Here is a 22,111-nt window from a genome sequence, read left to right on the forward strand (position 1 = left end):
AGGTTATCCCGCTGCTGCAACTCTGAGGGAGTGTTACGCGGGAGCTGAGGCAAGAGGTGCAAACTCAACGCAAGTGTAAAAGCAGCCTCACTCCCGGGAGAGCCGTCAAGGACTCTCAGGCTCTGTCTCAGAGCGCAACTCAAAACCAAGCACGTCTCGGCCAGAGATCGGCTCATCTGCAGTTACTTCAGCGCATTTTAAATGCAACCGTGTGTTCAGGATGCACGACATGCTGAGTGAGCGCATTCATTATACAGAATTAGGGTGTGTGTGTGTGTGTGTGTGTGTGTGTGCGTCTGTGTGTGTGCATCTGTGCGTCTGTGTGTGTGCGTCTGTCTGTGTCTGTGTGCGTCTGTGTCTGTGTGTGTGTGCGCGTCTGTGTGTGTGTGTGTGCGCGTCTGTGCGTCTGTGTGTGTGTGTGCGTCTGTGTGTGCGCGTCTGTGTGTGTGTGTGTGCGTCTGTGTGTGTGTGTGTGTGTGCGTCTGTGTGTGTGTGTGTGTCTGCGTCTGTGTGTGTGTGTGTGTGTCTGTGTGTGCGTCTGTGCGTGTGTGTGCGTCTGTATGTGTGTGTGTCTGTGTGTGTGTGTGTGTGTCTGCGTGTGTCAGATAGACATTACAAGTTTGTTGAGAGTTGCGTTTGACAAGAAGCGTGTGGTGACTGAGGTACACCTGAAGTTACCCTATTTATTTCCACTATCATGGCAGTCTCCATGATGCCTACGCCTCGTGTTGGTCTATTAAAATTGTAATTGCCAAATTGACTTTCAGAAACCATTTCCATGAATGGAATTGGACATTTCATAACGGTTTTCGTCTATGTGTGTGTGTGTGTGTGTGTGTGCGTCTGTGTGTGTGTGCGTCTGTGTGTGTGTGTGTGTGTGTGTGCGTCTGTGTGTGTGTGTGTGTGTGTGTGTGCGCGTGTGCGTCTGTGTGTCTGTGTGTGTGTGTCTGTGTGAGCGTCTGTGCGTGTGTGTGCGTCTGTATGTGTGTGTGTCTGTGTGCGCGTCTGTGTCCGTGTGTGTGTCTGTGTGTGTGTGTGTGTGTGTGTGTGTGTGTGTGTCTGCGTGTGTCAGATAGACATTACAAGTTTGTTGAGAGTTCCGTTTGACAAGAAGCGTGTGGTGACTGAGGTACACCTGAAGTTACCCTATTTATTTCCACTATTATGGCAGTCTCCATGATGCCTACGCCTCGTGTTGGTCTATTAAAATTGTAATTGCCAAATTGACTTTCAGAAACCATTTCCATGAATGGAATTGCACATTTCATAACGGTTTCGATACCTGCACAATAAAGTGGTATGATTATTTATGTTCAGTAGTTTAATAAAAGGAGTATTAAAGGAATAAATGACTGACTGAGCTGAGACAGGTGACTCTGCCAGGTGCATAAACCCATCAGTGCTCATGCAATCGCTGTCGTTCCATGAAAACCGGCGTGACAGGCAGTCACTTACGCAAGTGCTCTGTGTCTACAACAATGGCGGTGCGCGTTGAATTTCACTCGATTCCCCAGCTCTCAGGAGCTAGCAACGTTGCGCTGAAGTCAGACGTGTAATGACCTCTCTCTACCTGACCACAACTGTAAAACACGAACTGTACTGGGAGGGAGACAGAGACAGAGACACAGACGTGACAGAGACAGAGACAGAGACAGAGAGAGACCTGAGAAAGTGAGTGAAAGGTAAGAGAATGTGCCTTTTGACAGGAATCTTTTGTTTTGTGACAGAATGGGGAAGCAGGAGAACTTGTTAAAAAGACAATAAATCTGACAACTCACAAAAAGTAAGTACCAGTCGGCTTTGTTGTATAACCTGGATCTGCTGAAGACATCAGACTGTAAGGTTTGTTCTCGGAGTAGAATATAAGGACTACAACAGGTGCCCAATTGGACAGAAGGCTCTTCTGCCAGCCCAGGGAGCAGGGACACCCTGCAGACATTAACCCTCCCTCCCTGGGCAAAATTAATCTCCAGACCCCAGGGCACATCCAGGACTCCCCCCAGGGCCTGACTGCGGCAGAACCATTTGCCATCAGCATGTGATAATATCTAACATATAATTATTACCATTCGACTTTATCTATACAGGGTAGGTTGACCAGGCAGGCAGGCTCAGGAGATGAACCTGCAGGTCTGGGGACTGTGGGAGGAAACTCAAGTGGTGACAGAGATTAGGCAAACTCCACGCAGAAACGTCCTGGACAGGTTTCAAACCAGAGACCTCCTTGCTGTGAGGTGACCATCGTGCTCATATTAGCCAGAAAACCCTCGCTCAGAAAATTGCGTAAGGATGAATTGCTTCGATATATTGTAACCAATGGTGGTTGATTGTTTGGTTTTATACGCCGTGTCATTCTGAAAGGTTGCAGTTTAAGTGGACTACAACTTTCACAGTGTTTGAATGAAGCGTAGTTTTGTGCAAGCCTCTTTTTTAATGAGATGCACATGTACGCATCACATCATCCCCCACCGCCCTCTCAGTATCGTCATCAGAGTCGGCCTTTGAAAAAAACACACATCATCTGACCTCAAGCTCCTACTCGTGAGCATGCACAAACTCTCTCACACACACACACACACACACACTCACTCACTCACACTCACACCAGAGATGGCCGCCCCCACAGACCAGCAGCTCTGCACTCTGTGCTTGTGCATACCCCCCTCCACCCCCCCACCCCCCCACCCCCCCTGACAGAGCAAAAAGGGCACAACAGACTGAGCTGCCCCGACCTGGAAGTCGCCAGGGAAGGAAATTCAGGAAATTCCTCCCTCCCTCCCTCCCTCCCTCCTTCCCGTGAGGGACCAAGGGTGTTCTCCCCCTCACTGTCCCCTGGTCCAAGTTGTCCTCAGTCTTCCTTGGTGGGCGTGTCTTTACCAAATCTCGAATCTGCCCGGCGCGTTTCCTGTTTCTCCGCTAAACAGGCTCCGGCGAATGCTGACCCAATGTTCCACCCGGCTGGCTGCAGGAGGCCAGAGCGAGCGGAGCTAAACCAGGCTCCTCCACCGCGGGTCTGGGGCATGATGGGAAGGAGGTGCCGCGGGTGTGGGGCATGATGGGAAGGGAGTGCAGTAGGTGTGGGGCATGATGGGAAGGAGGTGCTGGGGCAGCTATGGAAACAGTGCAGTGGATAGTTTATTCTGGCAGCTGAATCCCCCCTGGCCCCCACTGGTCACAGAAGCAGAGCCTTATGGAGCGATGCTCCCACACACACACACACACACACACACACACACTCTCTCTGCGGACTCATCGGCACGTCTGAGCTCCACTTCCTCCACCCCTTCATCCTCTCATCTGCTGAGTAACAGCTAATGAAGTAACCACACACACACACACACACCCTCTCTACACACACCCTCTCTCTGACCACACAATCAGCCTCATAGGTCACGGGGATGATGTCACTGCTACCCACCTGCTCTGTTGCTCTGTTCCTCTGTTTCTCACACCCACAGTAATGAGATGATCCAGTCCTATCCATCCAGCCTCATATCTACAGTCAGTCACAAAATCAGTCAGTCACACACACAGGTACTGTCAGTCAGTCTCTCAGTCAGTCAGTCTCTCATACAGTCACTGTCAGTCAGTCAGTCAGTCAATCACCCACTGAACTATTAGCCAGAGAGGCTCTTCCCAATGTTCCTCGTCTGATTCCTTTTGAAACTTCCTTGTGAAAGAATCTCTCTCAGGCCACATTTACCTTTTCAGTCTTTAGCAGACGCCCTTCTCCACTGCAAAAAATACATAGCTACGATTCTCTGACATACAGCCCATTTATACAGCTGGACATATTTGCTGAAGCAATTCACTGCCAAGAGCCCAGCTAGAGGATACAACAGCTTTGCCCCAACTGGGAATCAAACCTGCAACCCTATCCACTGCTCCACAGTGCTGCCAATAGACAGACCAGACAAAGCGGGACAATCGAGACAGTCCTCCAGCACTAGACCGATAAATAAGAGTGGCAGATGCTGCTTCCAGAAGGCCATTGAGCACAGTGTGTCCACCCCACAGACTAACCTCAACCGAACACCAACACACACAAAACTGAGCACAACAGAGAACAAACAGGCCTACAAACTAATAAAACCTTATAGGTTGGTGAAATTTTTTTGTGTGTGCTTCCCCTCACAATGCAGTCCCTGAGCCAGGCTGACACAGAAGGGAGGCGGGGCCTTAACAGATACCAGAACGTGAGGCCCATCCACGCACTAGAACAGTGCCTTCACAGATACCAGAACGTGGGGACCATCCACGCACTAGAACAGTGCCTTAACAGATACCAGAACGTGGGGCCCATCCACGCACTAGAACAGTGCCTTCACAGATACCAGAACGTGGGGCCCATCCACGCACTAGAACAGTGCCTTCACAGATACCAGAACGTGGGGCCCATCCACGCACTAGAACAGTGCCTTCACAGATACCAGAACATGGGGCCCATCCACACACTAGAACAGCGCTTCAACAGATGAGCCACTCAGCAAGCCCAGTGAAGAAAATAACACACTTTTCTAAGGGGGCAGTTGCAGAGAATGAGTGCCAGGGTGTTGAGCTCTGTTAGCAGAGCACGGGGGGCCAAAACACGAGCTGTTAAAGCACATCAAACACCATCACGGTGTCACCTTCACCACGACAGGACACGATACGACACCACAACTGCGCCGGACTGCAGCGTCCTTACAGAGGGGGAAACGTGAGGACACGCTTGTGAAAGTACCTTATTACGAGAAGAGGGAGAACATCAGAGGGAGAGGGAGAGAGGGGTAGAGGGAGAAAGACATGGAGAGAGGGAGATGATGAGTAAAGAGAGAGAGAGAAAATTGGGAGAGGGAGAGAATGAGAGCATGAGAGAGGGACAGAGACAGAGACGCAGACAGACCCGTGTTTGCGACGGATCGACAGAGGAACGGCGATGTGGTTTTTTTGCTGCTGGGCATCATGGGTTTTTACCAGAAGCGGGACTGCAACTCACAAAGGAATCTGCTCATGACCTTTAGAGTCACACTGCCCATCTGCCACTGCATCCCAACCCTCACAGGGCCTTTAAAGAGACACTCCACGTTCTGGAATCTTCTGAATATCATCCGTTTTTTGCGCACGTTTCTGATCCAAACTGCCCACTCGGTTTCGGTGTGCAATGCGTGTTTAGAAGCTTGAAGATTCAGAGGCCCAGCCAGCTTTTACAGTGGCAGCTACAGGGGCAACAAAGTGAAGAATCCACTCAGTCACTGCTACGCAGCAGACACAGTGAGGTTTAGCCTGCAGGGGTTGTACGTGTATACTGGATTATTTTACTCAAATTTCGATTTAATCTTATATTTTTTCTGAACCATTTCCTGTGGCACAAGCAACCTGAGACCTCGGTGCTAAAGGGAGGTAAGGCAATGATATTAAAACCGATATTTATTTCCATATCTCGGAATTAGTGCTATAAAGTTAATGGATTCATACTGTATGTTCACCATCTGGAAACATACCACCACCATACGAGCTACCTTGGGAGTTTTTCTTTAAATCACAGACCTGCAATTGTCCCTATAGTAGCCATTATAAAGCTGCCAGTTCATCATAAACCTCTGAAAACACCTTCAATGTCCTCCACAGCACTAAACTGTATGGACCAATTAAAAACTGAAATACAATTATGATTATTTATTATTTTTAACTGTGTTATTTTTAACTGATCTGAAAGTGACTTTCAGTTAAATAGACGCCTATTCCACTCAAAAAAGGTAAATGTGTGATGTTATTTATGACAAAAAACCTTGTCGCTGTCGCAGAACTGCTCTGAGCATGCTCCTCCCCTGAGACCCCCCCCCCCCCCCTCCCCCCTTTCTTCAAGTGTTTAACCAAAAAACAACACGTAAAAGCACCAAAACAAACGTCCCACAATGCCTTTGTAATATTCCATTTTCTGGCCTTTTTGAGATTATTCCAATTATAGAGTATATTCGACCGACCACGACAGTTTTAGTTTAAGTATCTTAACCTCCTAAGACCTGGCGTACACATGCGTGGACTCCACATTTTTGGCTGTACAACCATAATACTTAATTCTTAAGACCGAGAGTCCACATATGTGGACATAATTTTTCTCAAAAACTACATCATGTCAAAAGATGATGCTTAGTTTTTATACTTATCAGGTCCCAATAAGCCCAAATAGCAAAGAGAAATTAAAAATGCATACCAAAAAAGAGTGCGGGTCTTAGGAGGTTAAGTGATTAAATATGTTTCTGTTAACCTGCCAGCTTTACAGCGGCTGGTATCGGGGCATCGGTGTTTTGGTTTAAAGCAAGTTGACCGACTTCAAATAACAATGTTACGCCTCTAGAACTTGCAGATGTGTATATTCCCCTATTATTCTTACATTTCATCTTCGGTTGGTACCATTTTCTGTGGCACATGCAACCCGAGACTGTGGAACTCAAATAAACTGCGGTGTAGCCTCATCACTACCTGCAGCAAGGCGATGCTGGCACACACAGCAACGTTACTACACCAAGCAATGCTGGCACACGCAGAAATGTTACTATACCAAACAATGCTGGCACACAGCAACGTTACTACACCAAGCAATGCTGGCACACACAGCAACGTTAGCACACACAGCTTTGCACACGCAGCAACGCTAGCACACACAGCTTTGCACACGCAGCAACGCTAGCACACACAGCTTTGCACACACAGCAGCGCTAGCACACACAGCTTTGCACACGCAGCAACGCTAGCACACACAGCTTTGCACACGCAGCAGTGCTAGCACACACAGCTTTGCACACGCAGCAGTGCTAGCACACACAGCTTTGCACACGCAGCAGTGCTAGCACACACAGCTTTGCACACGCAGCAGCGCTAGCACACACAGCTTTGCACACACTGTAATACAGACTTTTTGGAGTAACCTGAGCCCTAATTTCTTGCTTTAAAACATGAGCCTAAAATGCACTCATCGCCCCCACTGTAAAGGGGCCGGGTCGTTAGACACCAAGTACAATAAATATCCTTCATTACACATAAACTGTCTGGGCCAATTGAAAACATATACCAAAACTCAAGTACCAAAACCCAGAAAGTGATCTATCACTTGAGGCTTGGTGTGGTTTTGTGCATCTGGACTTTTAACGAGAAGAAACGGGGACACACGAACACCCAGGGTGCAAAAATCACATCAAACGGCCCCCAAAACCACGAATCCGGACTGTTCCAGGTCCCACGGTGGAAAAAGCGTTCAAACAGTCAACACTCGCAATGACGAGAGAATCACCAACAGCAGCTCAACACACACAGTAGAGCTTCAGCAAACTTTTAGAAACAATTATGAATTCACCGGTACACAAAGGCAAGGCAGGAACCAATAAACTGTTACTGAGCTATATGAATATACACCTGCATTGCTGGTTCAATTAAAGTATTAAACATAGCCTAATACTTTAAAAACATCCATGCAAACTTTTAAAGATTGGGTGATGGTTTCTGGTCACTTCTTCACATTATCAAAAATTGCCTTTTTGTTACTGTCATTTTTAGGGACTTTATGTGGTCATGACAAGCAACGCCAAGTTCGACTAAAATATATATATATCTAAAAAAACCTACTCTAAGGGTTAAATCAGATGTTGTAGGAAGGTATACCACCTACATAAATACCAGGTTTCACCACCAGGGGGCGACTAAAACATTAGCACTAAAACATTAGTAGAATGAATGGGGTCATTGGCAGTTTTCCAAAAGAACAATTCTGAAAGATATAATACTTTTTTATAGTTTATATAGGAGAACATTTGCATCGCATACAATTTTCTGTGCAATTAAATCCAGGAAATAATGAACCAAAAATAGCTTGACAGAAATGCTAGAAAGCTAGCTAATGCATTTCTAAATTTAGCAAGTAATCAAAAGCTGTTCTGCAAGGTGATGACAACTTAGCAATAAATACGTTTTAAAACTATTCATTATACTTTAACAATGAGGTAGGGCTTCGTTTGCTAGTGCCAACTGGGACTGTTGCCAGTGGTAACTTCAATGCTAGTGGAATGCTTAAAAAGTGAGATCATAACATAAGTATTGATTGCATGTCAGCTTATAATGATATATTTATTATAAACATTATGTTGTGTAAAAAAGACGGTAATACACCAGTAATTCAAAAATATTTTAAACAGGCTGATCATTCTTGAGCATTTAACTAAATTCACTGCCATGTATGCTACTCTCAATGCCACCACACCGCCCCCTAATGGTCAAAGTACAGCACGGCACTGTTTTGTTCCACTGCAGTCAATGGAGGTGGCACTGCATTCTGCTCTCTCTATGGGCTTTGGTTAAACTGATTAGTGACGGCCTGTAGCGTAGTGGTTAAGGTAAATGACTGAGACACGCAAGGTTGGTGGTTCGATCCCCGGTGTAGCCACAATAAGATCCGCACAGCTGTTGGGCCCTTGAGCAAGGCCCTTAACTGGATCATTGCTACAGGGGAGGATTGTCGCCTGCTTAGTCTTATCAACTGTATGTCGCTCTGGATAAGAGCGTCTGCCAAATGCCATTAATGTAATGTAATGTGACATCAGCATATTTATGTACACCACAGTTACAATATTGAGACTGAGTTGTGTGGCGAGATCGAGACACTGGCACACATTAACTGTGTGAATTGAGCTTGAGGGGTTGAGGGTCGGTTGTGCTTCGTACTGATGCACAAGTTTTCCAATTACATCACTAGCTCATCCATAACTGAAGCAGCAAAATGTACACTCAGTGAGTCATTTATTAGGTCATGCTGTACACCATCCTGTTATTGCAAATATTTAATCAGCCAATCATGTGGCAGCAACTAAATGCATAAACACATGCAGACATGGCCAAGAGGTCCAGCTGTTGTTCAGACCAAATGTCTGAATGGGGAAAAAAATGTGACCCAAGTGGCCTTGACCGTGGAATGATTGTTGGTGCCACACAGGGCGGTTTGAGTATCTCGGTCTAATAAATAGCTAATAAAGTGCTCACTGAGTGTATTTGGCCTGCAATTATTTTAGTTCAGTAGATCACCTGTACTCAAAACTTATGGACATCATAATTTTACATCAAGGGCGATGAGATCGATAATACAAGGCTCAGCACTAAAATGAATGAGAAATACAGGGGTTCCCCATCTGGTCAATATGAAAAACAGATTGCAGCACGAAGGCATTTCCATGAACAAAATTAACCAATATTTAAATTATGCTTTTAGTGCCCGAATGCAAATCCAGCAACAAGTCTCGATTTAGACAAGAAGGCTGTGTCTCAGTGAAGGATAGAGATGCTCAAGACTCGTTTCTACCTCCTACCTCCTATAAAAGCGTCAGTGTGGCTTTAGTGAGACAGGAAGACAGCAGAGATGGTAGCAGAGGGAGAAGAGACGATGGTTCAGTAGTTACTGCGGCCGTTTGGGAAAAAAACCACAGCATGCTTTGAGAGTCCGCCCCGCGGACCACACCACAGGTCTCACCAAAAAGGCATCAATGTTGAGCCAACTCCCGACACAACCACCTCATGGTCACACTACTCCACATTGCATGCAACCACCTTACGCTGATGTGTCTCCATATTTCAAACAACCCTTAAGTCACCTTTCTCCACACTTCATACAGCCGTCTGCTGATGGCCACCTTTTCTACTCATCAGAGCTGAACATTACACCAGCAGCGCCTCCTGCCTCCTCCCTCTTACGCTGTTGACCCCAGAGCTCTTTACCTCAGCTTTAATGGGGCTTAAAACGCTGACATCAGGGAAGCTGTGCTTGCATCTGTGTTCAGCTCAGCTCATGCTTTTCAGAAGAACGACGTTCTAAATGACCCAGCGCAATCGAGCACCATCAAAACTACCCACTGCTTAAAAAAAAAAAAGAATTAGGCCTAAATCTTGACAGAATAAAATGGACTTAATTTCTGTTTACCTTTTTCCATTACGTATAGGCATTTAACATTTTTTTTTCAGTTGTCATGTTTAGAAATCAAATGATTTGCATAAAAAATCAATCTCTATTATTTTCCAACTTATACATTTGGGGAAAGAAATAAGTTGATGTCCATCTGGTGACTTAATGAACACTTTATTAAAATTAAATCAATACATCTTTGAACAATAAAAATGTCTTGATATGGAGGGTCGGATGTTTCCTTTGTTCATTTCAGCAGTAATTCAACAGCCGATTCACCTTGTGTTTCAGGTAATACCCTCCATAAAAAGCTTAATACGCGATACATTTCACGGCTTACCTTGTCAACATGATGGTCAGCGTTCTTAAACGGCCATTCTAATCCTGCTCCTAAGGCCACGCTCGAAATACAACGTTCTGGCGTGTCCGACCGGCCGACGTTCGCACAGTCCCATCTTCGCACAGTCCCACAGTCTATGCGGAACCCCCACCCGCCAGTCTTCCCACAGTGCCGGGCCTCCCTCTCGTATCGGGGGGCAGGGGGCGAGAGCATTTCCGGTGGCAGTCCTGGGAGCCGTTCCGCAGCTGCGCTGGTCCGTGTGCGTTTCTTTGATTATACACTGCAAAAGACAAAGACACAAGTATCAACTGCTTACCGTTTCTGCATTTTTAAACAGCGAAAGCTGGCAAACAAAGGATATGAAAATGTGAAGAAGATACATAACATCCCCAGTGTGATGACAGGGTACATTAAATGCGAGATAGCTCGATGACCAAACAACACTGGCACCTGACCATCAGTAACAGAGTTCCAAATGAACCATTTGTTTTGTCTGTGAATCAGTTCTGCATAATTCAGCTTACATTGATTGCACAAGCATCTCTCTAACGCTTTGAGCTTTTCAAGCAGAACTGGGGGCGACATGGCTCAGGCCGTAAGAGCAGTCGTCCGGCAGTTTTAGGGTTGCCGGTTCGATCCCCCGCCCGGGCTGTGTCGAAGTGTCCCTGAGCAAGACAACTAACCCCCAAATGCTCCTGACGAGCTGGTCGGTGCCTTGCACGGCAGCCAATTGCCGTCAGTGTGTGCGTGTGTGTATGAATGGGTGAATGAGAAGCATCAATTGTACAGCGCTTTGGATAAAGGCGCTATATAAATGCCGACCATTTAACTGGGCAAGGAGATCAATGTGGTCTGATCATCAAAGCCAAGCTGCCTCAAAATGGTTCAATTTTCCCGCAAACAAGTGTGAAATCTACTTTGCGTCAGCTTGAAAGACTGTAATTGTCATTAGTAGTATCAAAAATGTTTAAATATACATTATTGTCCACTATACCTTCAAGGTGTAAGAAAGACATTTTCAGACAACTTGACAACTATGTGAGGAGTCCCGAAAGGTCTTTCTTCTATGCGTATGGCACCATCTGGTGGCGTAAGTAAGCGCAGTTCGGATATTTTCATACCACTAAACTGCCAAAAACACTTGGGGAAGTTGTCATGGGTAACAGGTATGCAAAATGGTTTAGGAAAATACAGCTACTGGTGTAATAGTTCTAAAAACATTTACAACAGATGGTGTCCATTACTTTTCAAAATGGCCTTATGTTATCGCCGTAGTCCAGAGGTTATAACGACTTGCTGAATAATTTAAAAATGCACGAGTTGTGTGATGTTTAGGCTGAGAGTCCCGGTATACACCAGTATTATAAAAAATCTATTTGACAATAATCAAAAATACGTTTCCGCTTGAGCAAAATAATCGGAAAAGGGAATTGGAACACCACTCGTTGTTCGTCCATTACAGGAGGGCGAATATTTGATGACGTAAACTTGGAATGTCCGCCCATTTTATACGAGTTGGCATGGAGGACACGAACATTTCATCAAGAGTTCTTACAGGCAAACAGTTTACAAAACGACTGAACGCATAGCATTGGAATACAGTCAAATCTAAATGGGATGCGTTTTCATTATCGCTAATTCACAAATTCCTGCTAGTAGGAGAGTCCGTTTTCGTCGGTTTCTCTTTTAAGGCTAGGATTTAACTTTAGATCCAGAAATATGCACATCGATACAAATGCGAACACACTACGTGTAACTTCCGTACAAAAGGGTAACGACGATCACCTACAAACACGGTTTTGGAATACAAAAAATAGCAACGCTGTATACTAGTAAAATGGTTTGGAAATGTACTTTAGAACTTAAACCTGTGTAGCTTAGTTTGTCTTCAATATCAAAAAGCTCCCACATTTAACTGCATTTAACACCCCCCAAACTGCCATATAGCCTAACGTTAATACTTTTGGACGTGAACAAAACCTTGGGCCAATTAGCAAACAAAAAAGTCCCCATTTTCGAAAGAGCGCGTATCGAAATTAATTATAACGTCGGAACTGGAACATTGAATGAACAAGTGATTCATACGAAGTACTTTTATGACGCTTGAGCGCCCTCCAGTGGAGCGGGTTTTTTCCTACACTGAGAAGGGGGCGGTGACCCATAGAGAAAGAGAGAGGAGGAGAGAAAAAAAATAACAGAAAAAATTCAAATGTTCTTCCTGGAAATTCTACTAACCCGCCACAACTCCACCACATGACATTTCAGAAAGAAAATGCGACACTCCTTCCAATCACCAGCAGGCCCAGACTCATTCAGCACAGCGAGGTTACCTAACAATATAATTAAATAAATAAGAACATTTTTGGACTCTGATGGCAGCCGTAAACACAAAAAGATAACCATACTTTTCGACATATTGGCTCTGAACGATTCAGATTGTAAAAATGTGGGTTGGGAAACGTGGGTATTCCCGTCACAATGCCATGGATTGCAAGAAAACTCCTACTCGTTTCCCGTAAACTAGAATGAGCTCATCAAACCGTTTCGGTAAATTGTGAGGGAAAAACACACACATACTTAGCTAGCTAACCACATCACAAACTCGCGCACATGGAAAATGTACTTTTTTGACCGTTGACTACATTATGAGAGTTCGTACACATTCACGATTCTATTAAAGTACGTAGAAGCTACAGAGACAACTCGCTAGTTAGCTTTGTAATTAAAGAGAAATGCACGCATCTCTGCCACAAGAATCAATGGACACGTGAACGCAGTTCAACTGTTGTACTAACATGATGCATCATAGAAGGTTAGTATCTAGCTCATTGTTTTTGCCTTACAGACTAGCTAGGTCGTTCTTAGGCGATTTAAAAATATTATTGCAATACTGAAATTTCTAAAGTATTGAAAGTCGTATGCATGTCTGGTTTACCTTGTGTGAAACATTGAATCCGTTTGGGAGGTACCATGGTCATGATCCTTAAATATTTCAGCAGATTAAAAATGCACTCCGTATCTTCATTTTCCCTTCTTGATTGACAGTCATGCAGCCACGCAGCCTTAAAATGTACCCCAAAAATTATGTAATGGGATTGTGCATCCAAAAATCCATATGCATTTTAAAATGTCTGCATGAGCACAGGCGTATACGCAGATACATTACGAAACCGTCGCTACAATTTGAACGTTTAGCTAAACACATCATTAACGTAACGTTTAGTAATTAATATAGCTACAATTCTTCACACGCGAAACAACCGTCCTTGTCTTCATGTTTGGCCAATCGTATCATATAACTGGCTAACTAGCTACGTGTTCCTAAAAATGACAACACGGCTCCTCTTAAAACCTTAACCAACATCAGTTTATAAAATCGCTAATCCGAGTAGCTATAACTGGAAAATAAATTCACAACACGACTGGAATCTCGGTTGTATATCCATCCTGCATCGGGCGAAGAGCATGGCTTTATTTTGTAAAGAAAGCGGGATCAAATAAGTGCTGGAGATTTGAAATTGCGCAGTTTTTATTCCATTGCAACGCAGACGCACTCCTTCTCCCTCTCTCTAGCGCCCGCTCGCTCTCACTCGTGCTGGTTCTACCTACCTCCTCCCTCCCTCTCTCTCTCTATCTCTGTCGTAGGTTCTCTTGCAGGTTTATTTTCGGTGTATGGGTCTCGGGTAAATACTGCCCCGCCCCCCATCTTCCCTGGTAAACACTTATGGCTGACATTCCATCATTACCAACTCCTATTCTTTGGAGAACAATTGTGGCAAATTAAGTGGCGTTGAATCTTTAAAGTACCTATTCATTTTCACACGTAGTTTACTCATTGGGTTCTCGGAAGTGCCTAAATGTATGTCATGGTATATAATGCTAATTTTGGTAACTAACTTAACTCGTGCTAAAATCAGAGCACGTTTAACTACCAAGAGGCTGATGCATGTCATATTGTCGTAATCATACGTTAGTTTATACACCAACGAGCTCATCTTACAACAGAAAGCGAAAACGCAGATGAAGATCACGGAAAATGTTAGCTGGAAACGGTAAGCTTGCAGTTTCTAAAACCACTAGTTGGATATAAATGACGTACAAGTCAGTGAGTGCACAAACCCATTAATTTACAAATCTCACCCGTACCTTTATACCAATTCTGGAAACGTGACAGCTGAAGTAAGAACTTCAACTGAGTCCAGTTTCATCAGAATAGATTCAGAATGTAAAATGGGTAATGCTTAATATATCAATTTATACATTTTTGCAACAGCACAGTAATAACTATGAGGCCCATGAAAGCTATTTAAATTTAAATTAGACAGGTTGCTATGAGCTGTCCCACAGCACCAATTCAGCAGTGCAGACCTGGTCCAAATAAAGAGGCCTTAAGAACTCCCCCCGGGCAAGTCTTTTTCATTCAGGAGACAATCTGCTGAATACTGTCTGAACCAAGCCCCCCCCCCCCCCCCCTCTCCTCCTCCCTCCTCCCTCCCACTCATTCTATTTAGGTTGTGTTCCTCTTGTTTGTTTAGTTTAAAAGATCTGAGCCTTTATAAACTGGATAAATCTAAACTGTGTATGTCAGTCTATTACTGAAGCTGCATGAGACTCTGCACCTTTGGTTTAGGCAGATTAATTTATGTAGAAAAGTAGAAAAACTTGAAAAGAAAAAAAATGTCAAAGTATAATGACCAATAAAAACATGTAGAATCCCATTGTCTTCCAGTGTGCATATATCCATTGAGACACACACACGCATATTGCCCATCTCTTTCTCACACACAAATGTAGTGTTCTCTCTCTCACACACACACACACACATACAGATACACACATTGTTGCCTTTCTCTCTCTCATACACATAAAAAAGGAATCAAGTGCGTTTTACACATACAGACACACACAGACACACCACAAACATGCAAAAATGACAGTTGGTCCCCGGGACAGAGGTGACATGCACACGGCTTGAGGCACAGTGTGTGTGATTGTGAGCGAGTGTGTGAACCTTCCGCTGGGAATCCACCGTGTTGTTTGGGGGCACTTGAAGGGTCTCCTCTCTTTCATCTGAGGAAAAAGAAGGGCTGTGTGTGTGTGTGCTGGGGTGTGTGTGTGGGGCGGGGGTGCGTGTGTGTGCGTGTGTGTGTGTGGGCTGGGGTGTGTGTGTATGGGCTGGGGTGTGTATGTGGGGCGTGTGTGTGGGCTGGGGTGTGTGTGTATGGGCTGGGGTGTGTATGTGGGGCGTGTGTGTGTGTGTGTGTGTGTGGGGGGGGGGGATGTGTATGTGTGTGGGGCGGGGGGGGTGTGCGGGTGTGTGTGTGTGTATGTGGCAGGCGTGTGTGTGTGTGTATGGAGCAGGGGTGTGTGTGTCTGTGTGTGTGTGTGTATGGAGCAGGGGTGTGTGTGTCTGTGTGTGTGTGTGTGTTTCTGTGGAAAGAGGAGGGTCTGGCTGGAAGGGGCGGGGGACTTACTGTAAGGGGTGCAGGCCAGGAGAGGAAACGGCTGACACACACAAAGAGCCCCATCATACAAACACTGAGAGAACAGACCCTTTATTTCCCATTTTCACTGCATAAATATACGTACATATCTGATAAAGAAGTGCAATCATTCAGCCGTCTAGCTTCTTCAAAACCATTTATAAATAATTTAAAAGTAAACAAATGAAGCATTAAAGTGACAAAGAGCTACCACAACCGGTTAGCATTTCATTCAGCGTTACCCGAGTACTGTGTGAAAGTTTTTACTTGGACGTGTGTGTCTGTATTTGTATCGGTATATATGAATATACCAAGTGGGTTTATTTCAATAAATCTGTGTATATCTGTATATAGGTGTATGTACATGTGCTTATTTATTTAGGTGTATGTGTATATCAGTGTGTATAGGAGTTTGTGTAAAGTGGGTGTGTGTTTGTAAAGTTGTATGTGCATGGGAATTTGTGTGATTGTGAGTCAGTGAGTGTGAGTGAGTGTAAGTGTGAGTGTGAGTATGTGAGTGAGTGTGAGTACAGGTGTCCTAGTTGTCCAGGCTCATGAGGAGGGCAGTGCCCCTCTTTATCCAGTGGTCAGGTGACACAGCTCCAGACTTGAGGTCCACTCCCACCACGAAGGAGGGGCGTCCGGCCCCCCCGGAGCGCACAGGGAAGTAGTAGCAGGGGCAGGAGTACATACCTGCACACACAACACACACCTTTACACACCAGCCAACAGGAGCACACACACCCCCCCTCACATCCCTGAGCCTCCCGCCTCCCGCCTCCCGCCTCCCTCTCCGTATAGGCCAGTGCTACTGGTGAATTGTAAATGGTAAATGGCAGGCATTTATATAGCACCTTTATCCAAAGCAGTGTACAATTGATGCTTCTCATTCACCCATTCATACACACACACACCGACGGCAATTGGCTGCCATGCAAGGCACCAACCAGCTTGTCAGGAGCATTTGGGGGTTAGGTGTCTTGCTCAGGGACACTTCGACACAGCCCGGGCGGGGGATTGAACCGGCAACCCTCCGACTGCCAGACGACCGCTCTTACTGACTGAGCCATGTCGCCCCCATGGTTACTGGTCACACTTTACAATAAGGTTGTCTGACTATAGTCAGACACTGCACTGCGCTTCAGCAGACATACACACCCATACCACAGAGCTATACTGTCAACTTTAATCTGGGCTAGCTCACTTTAGAGCTGGCACAGGACTGGTTCAGCTCTTTAAAGGCCAGCCTAATTACACCCGTTCCTCTGCAGAACCGAACCCAGAGTCTGTCGTTCCATGTGGCGCGCGCGACAGCGCTGGTTGTGAGCGGAGGTGTAAAATCCGGGCGCGGAAAGTAAAAATCCTCTCCAGGATGTTGTTCCAATCGCCTGGATTTGCTAATTAGCACAATTCATCAGCCAGGAGGTAGAGCTAATGAGTGAAATCAGCTGGGCTGAGTTCACGGGTGGGAGAAACACACGGCGGGATTTTTACGTTCTGACCCCTGGACTTCCCACCTGTGGTCATGAGTTCACGCTGTAGATAACCATGCTCGCCAGCTTTGCAGACCTCAATACTCAATGTCAAATATGTCATTATTTTGGATTCGAATACTTTTCTACGCATTACTGAGCTTGTCTGGTGGATTGGAAACGCACAAAATAGCGCAAACTCCACCTTCTGGTCCTCTTGGTTGGCTCAGTTGTACCAGGCACGATGAATCGAGAATGGTAAAGTATTTTAATCCAAAACAATGACGTATTTGACCCGGGTCTGGCAGCATGGGCTGCAGCTCCGGGTTTGACCTCTACAGAGGATTAGGGGACGAGAGGGAGAGAGAGGTCAACAGCAGGCCTCAGAGAGGGAGAGAGAGGTCAACAGCAGGCCTCAGACGGGCACAGGGAGTCTGGAGCGATGCCTCACTCTTGGCCACTTTCTTGCGGGCCTCCACAGGCTTGAAGTGGATGGTGGGGATGGGGCAGACCAGCTGCATGGGCTCCGCCTCCACCAGACAGGAGTTCTTCCTGTCCCAGCCAGCCCCCTCCAGGAACAGCCCCCGAATAAACACCCCGTCCTGAGGGCCATGGGAGAGGGAGAGAGGGAGGGAGAGAACATGAGGGAGAAGTGGAGTATAACGGCTATTGGAACAGGGCTGCAAGTTCAAATCCCAGGCTGCTCTCTAATAAAGGTATGAAAAGTGCCTAAAAAGGTACTAATCCAAGAACAAAACCTCCACAGTCACTTTAGTGTGGGTGTTGCCATAGCACGACTGACCCGGGGAACTGACCCCAAACTGCTTGAGTAAACATGCAGCTGCATTCAGACTGTGTGTAAAAACGATGTAAAAAAAGGGAATGTAAGCCGTAAAGGTCTCTCTAGTAAAGAGCTTCTGTAAAATGCTAAACGGTAAGTGAGGGATGGAGGATGGATAGACCGCAGAGCGAGAGAAAAGAAGAGTCACAAGGTTGTGAGAAGGAGGAAGTTAAAAAAGAAGGGAGCTGATTAGAGGGCGATGAGTAGAGGGAAGCAGGTGAGTATATATGAGAGAGGGGAACTCACCTTCGGGGGAAACAGGAGGTTGCCATCATCCACAGTAGACACTATAAACTCCCAGGACAAAGTGTCCACTGAAACCTGTGTTTAAAGGAGACATTATTAATTGGCGTTAAAGTTTTGACAAAAGTTGAATTACGACAGCATAACCACTTCAGAGGAAACAGCAGAACCGCTAACAGCGTCAGTGTTTATATATAACGGCAGTCTGTGTTTCTGTGAGTGTGCTCAGTGCAGTGTGAGTGTAATTCAGTGAGCATGGTCAGTGCAGGTTGGTTCGGGTCAGGATTCACTGAGCATGCTCAGTAGGCCTCGGTGCAGGTCGGTCAGGGTTAGGGCTCATTGAGCATGATCAGTAGGCCTCAGTGCAGGTTGGTCAGGGTTAGAGCTCACTGAGCATGCTCAGTAGGCCTCAGTGCAGGTCGGTCAGGGTTAGAGCTCATAGAGCATGCCCAGTAGGCCTCGGTGCAGGTCGGTCAGGGTTAGGCCTCATTGAGCATGCTCAGTAGGCCTCAGTGCAGGTCGGTCAGGGTTAGGCCTCATTGAGCATGCTCAGTAGGCCTCAGTGCAGGTCGGTCAGGGTTAGAGCTCATTGAGCATGCCCAGTAGGCCTCAGTGCAGGTGGGACAGGGTTAGGGCTCATTGAGCATGCTCAGTAGGCCTCAGTGCAGGTCGGTCAGGGTTAGGGCTCATTGAGCATGCCCAGTAGGCCTCAGTGCAGGTTGGTCGGGGTTAGGGGTCACTGAGCATGCTCAGTGGAGGTTGGTCGGGGTCAGGGCTCACTGAGCATGCTCAGTGCAGGTTGGTCGGGGTTAGGGCTCATTGAGCATGCTCAGTGTAAGTTGGTCGGGGTCAGGGCTCACTGAGCATGCTCAGTGCAAGTTGGTCAGGGTCAGGGCTCATTGAGCATGCTCAGTGCAGGTTGGTCAGGGTCAGGGCTCACTGAGCATGCTCAGTGCAGGTTGGTCAGGGTCAGGGCTCACTGAGCATGCTCAGTGCAGGTTGGTCGGGGTTAGGGCTCACTGAGCATGCTCAGTGCAGGTTGGTCAGGGTCAGGGCTCACTGAGCATGCTCAGTGTAAGTTGGTCGGGGTCAGGGCTCACTGAGCATGCTCAGTGCAGGTTGGTCGGGGTTAGGGGTCACTGAGCATGCTCAGTGCAGGTTGGTCAGGGTAAGGGCTCACTGAGCATGCTCAGTGCAGGTTGGTCAGGGTCAGGGCTCACTGAGCATGCTCAGTGCAGGTTGGTCGGGGTTAGGGCTCACTGAGCATGCTCAGTGCAGGTTGGTCAGGGTCAGGGCTCACTGAGCATGCTCAGTGCAGGTTGGTCAGGGTTAGGGCTCATTGAGCATGCTCAGTGCAGGTTGGTCGGGGTCAGGGCTCACTGAGCATGCTCAGTGCAGGTTGGTCGGGGTCAGGGCTCACTGAGCATGCTCAGTGCAGGTTGGTCGGGGTCAGGGCTCACTGAGCATGCTCAGTGCAGGTTGGTCGGGGTCAGGGCTCACTGAGCATGCTCAGTAGGCTCAGTGCTCACGTTGTTGTTGCGCGCGGAGGCCTGCAGCACGGCGGTCAGGAAGCCGGTGGGGAAGGTGAAGCCCGACAGCCAGAAGAGGGTCGGGGGGTACGAGGTCTCCGCCCAGCGGGCAAACTGCTCCACGCGCTGGCACAGGTCCCGCGTCCAGGAGGCCAGGGGCTTCAGAGAGGGGTACGCCTGCAGGGGACGGGCACAAAGTGGGCTCTGAATCACTGTTAACCCCCCTAATCCCCACTCCACCACACTACATTTTACATCTACATTTGAGCCATTTTGCAGATGCTTTTAGTCCAAAGCCACTTAGTGCATAAGCTCCTCAGGAAGTGAAAAGCATCAAATGCATAAATAGCAAAACACACATGTAGAGCAACCAAAAACAATAGGCATCATGAGGGCAAGTTTTAAAAATGTGTGTATTAAATTATTTTAATATAGAGTAGACAAGAGGGGTATTGACAAGGGTGGGGTGGTGTAAACCAGGAGGGAGCACTAAGGTACAGTCTGAAAATGTGTGTTTTCATTCTGCTTCGAAGTATGGGGAGGGATTCTACTGTCCTGACAGTGGTGGGCAGGCCATTCCACCACTGAGGAACCAGAACAGGCGTGAACGTGCAGCTCGTAACGAGGGGACCGCAAGGTGACCAGAGCTGGCAGACCGGAGTGGTCTCGCTGGGATGCAGGGAGCACCCACAGATTACCACAAACACTACCACAGATTAATGCAATATGCTGTTGTTGTGTTCAGAAGCACAAATCCACCCCGGTCTTGTAATGGCAGGCAATCCTGTCGGGAACACACTTCACACTGAATTGAATGATGAGGGAGTTAATTTCCGCAGAAACGGCTGCAGACAACGCTGTGGTAAAGAGCATTATTTACAGCGATCCTTCATGCCCTCCAGGACCACGTGCGTGCCAGTCTCAAGGACAAAAACCTCATTAAGTAAAACTTGCTCATATCCTCTCTTTGTGATATTTCTTGCTCAAGGCCTGTAGGAGTTGGAACTTCCCGGCCTGTGAGATGTCTGTGGCTATTAATCAGTCTTCCCCTTTCATATACGAGATAAAAGCAATGCTGATGCGCACAGAACAAATCATTATATATTATAATTATAATAATAAAAAATGAATATAATGAGAATAATAATATAGACAACAACATGTTAACCCTTCACTGCCATAGGCTACAACTATGTGGACTTTTCAGAAAAGTATGAAGATACAGGGGCGGCCTGTAGCGTAGCGGTTAAGGTAAGTGACTGGGACACGCAAGGTCGGTGGTTCTAATCCCAGTGTAGCTACAGTAAGCTCCGCACAGCCGTTGGGCCCTTGAGCAAGGCCCTTAACCCTGCATTGCTCCAGGGGAGGATTGTCTCCTGCTTAGTCTAATCAACTGTACGTCGCTCTGGATAAGAGTGTCTGCCAAATGTCAGTAATGTAACATATCTTTCCCAGCAGTGTAGTTCCTGTTTTGCAGTAATCGAAAGCAGAAACGACCGATACGTTCGTCAAAACGTCTCGACAATGTATTGTGTTAGATATATTCCCGAATATACTCCATTTCCGTGAGGGGATGCTGAGAGGAAACGTGGCATGCCGGGTGTGAGTCCGGAGGCAGGCTCAGTGGGCACGCTCAGTTGGGCGGTAAATGATGTGCTGCCGCACGGTGTCAGTGCCGTGTGTCACGGCGGCTCCTCTCGGCTCCTCGCGGCACACGCAGGGCCGACGGAAACGCGCGTGCCGAGCCCCAGACTGACTGAAACCCTGGCGCGGGGACTGACAGACACGTGACTCCGGTGCGGAGAGGAGGACGCCGTTCTGAGGCGGGTTTTGTTTTTCTGTCGCTCCTGGGGGAGATGGGAAACGGCGCTAATGACGAGAGAGAGGACTCGACACGGCGGCTACAAACGAGACGCTCTCTTTCTCCCTCTCCCTCCCTCTCTCTCTCTTTCCCTCGACCCCCTCCTTCCCTCCCTCCTCTCTCCCTCCATCTCTTTCCCTCAACCCCCCTCCTTCCCTCTCTCTCCTTCCCTCCCTCCTACTCTCTCCTTCTCTCTCTCTCTTCCTCCCTCCTACTCTCTCCGGATGTGTCACAATACTCAAAAAATCTCCTTTTCATCTGTTCCCCCCCATACTTCCAGACTGAAAGAGATGAGTGGAGGACAGGAGGATACATTTTTATAGAGTATTGAGAATCTCTCTCTCCCTCTCTCTCTGCTGCAGTTCCCCATCTCCCGCTGCTCCTCAGATGTAATTGGTGCAGAGTCTCAGTAGTTTA

At 46.9% G+C, this 22,111-nt stretch overlaps 2 protein-coding genes across 2 annotated transcripts in view; both read right to left on the reverse strand.

The window, feature by feature from the left end:
- The window catches only part of kdm6ba (lysine (K)-specific demethylase 6B, a), a 98,168-nt gene extending 84,289 nt beyond the window's left edge, over positions 1–13,879 (reverse strand). The window contains exons 1-2 of the mRNA XM_061234671.1: positions 13,201–13,879; positions 10,266–10,545 (exon numbers count right to left, since the gene is read on the reverse strand). The gene's annotated coding sequence lies outside the window, so the exon portion shown is untranslated. The remainder of the gene's footprint in view (positions 1–10,265; positions 10,546–13,200) is intronic.
- Positions 13,880–15,804: 1,925 nt separating this feature from the next.
- The window catches only part of dnah2 (dynein, axonemal, heavy chain 2), a 131,064-nt gene continuing 124,757 nt past the window's right edge, over positions 15,805–22,111 (reverse strand). The window contains 4 exon segments of the mRNA XM_061234030.1: positions 15,805–16,441; positions 17,672–17,822; positions 18,308–18,382; positions 19,834–20,010. Of these exon segments, the coding sequence (XP_061090014.1) occupies positions 16,287–16,441; positions 17,672–17,822; positions 18,308–18,382; positions 19,834–20,010 (558 nt within the window). The 3' untranslated portion in view covers positions 15,805–16,286.

The sequence above is a fragment of the Conger conger genome, chromosome 3 (genome assembly GCF_963514075.1).
Source record: "Conger conger chromosome 3, fConCon1.1, whole genome shotgun sequence".
Taxonomy (NCBI): domain Eukaryota; kingdom Metazoa; phylum Chordata; class Actinopteri; order Anguilliformes; family Congridae; genus Conger; species Conger conger.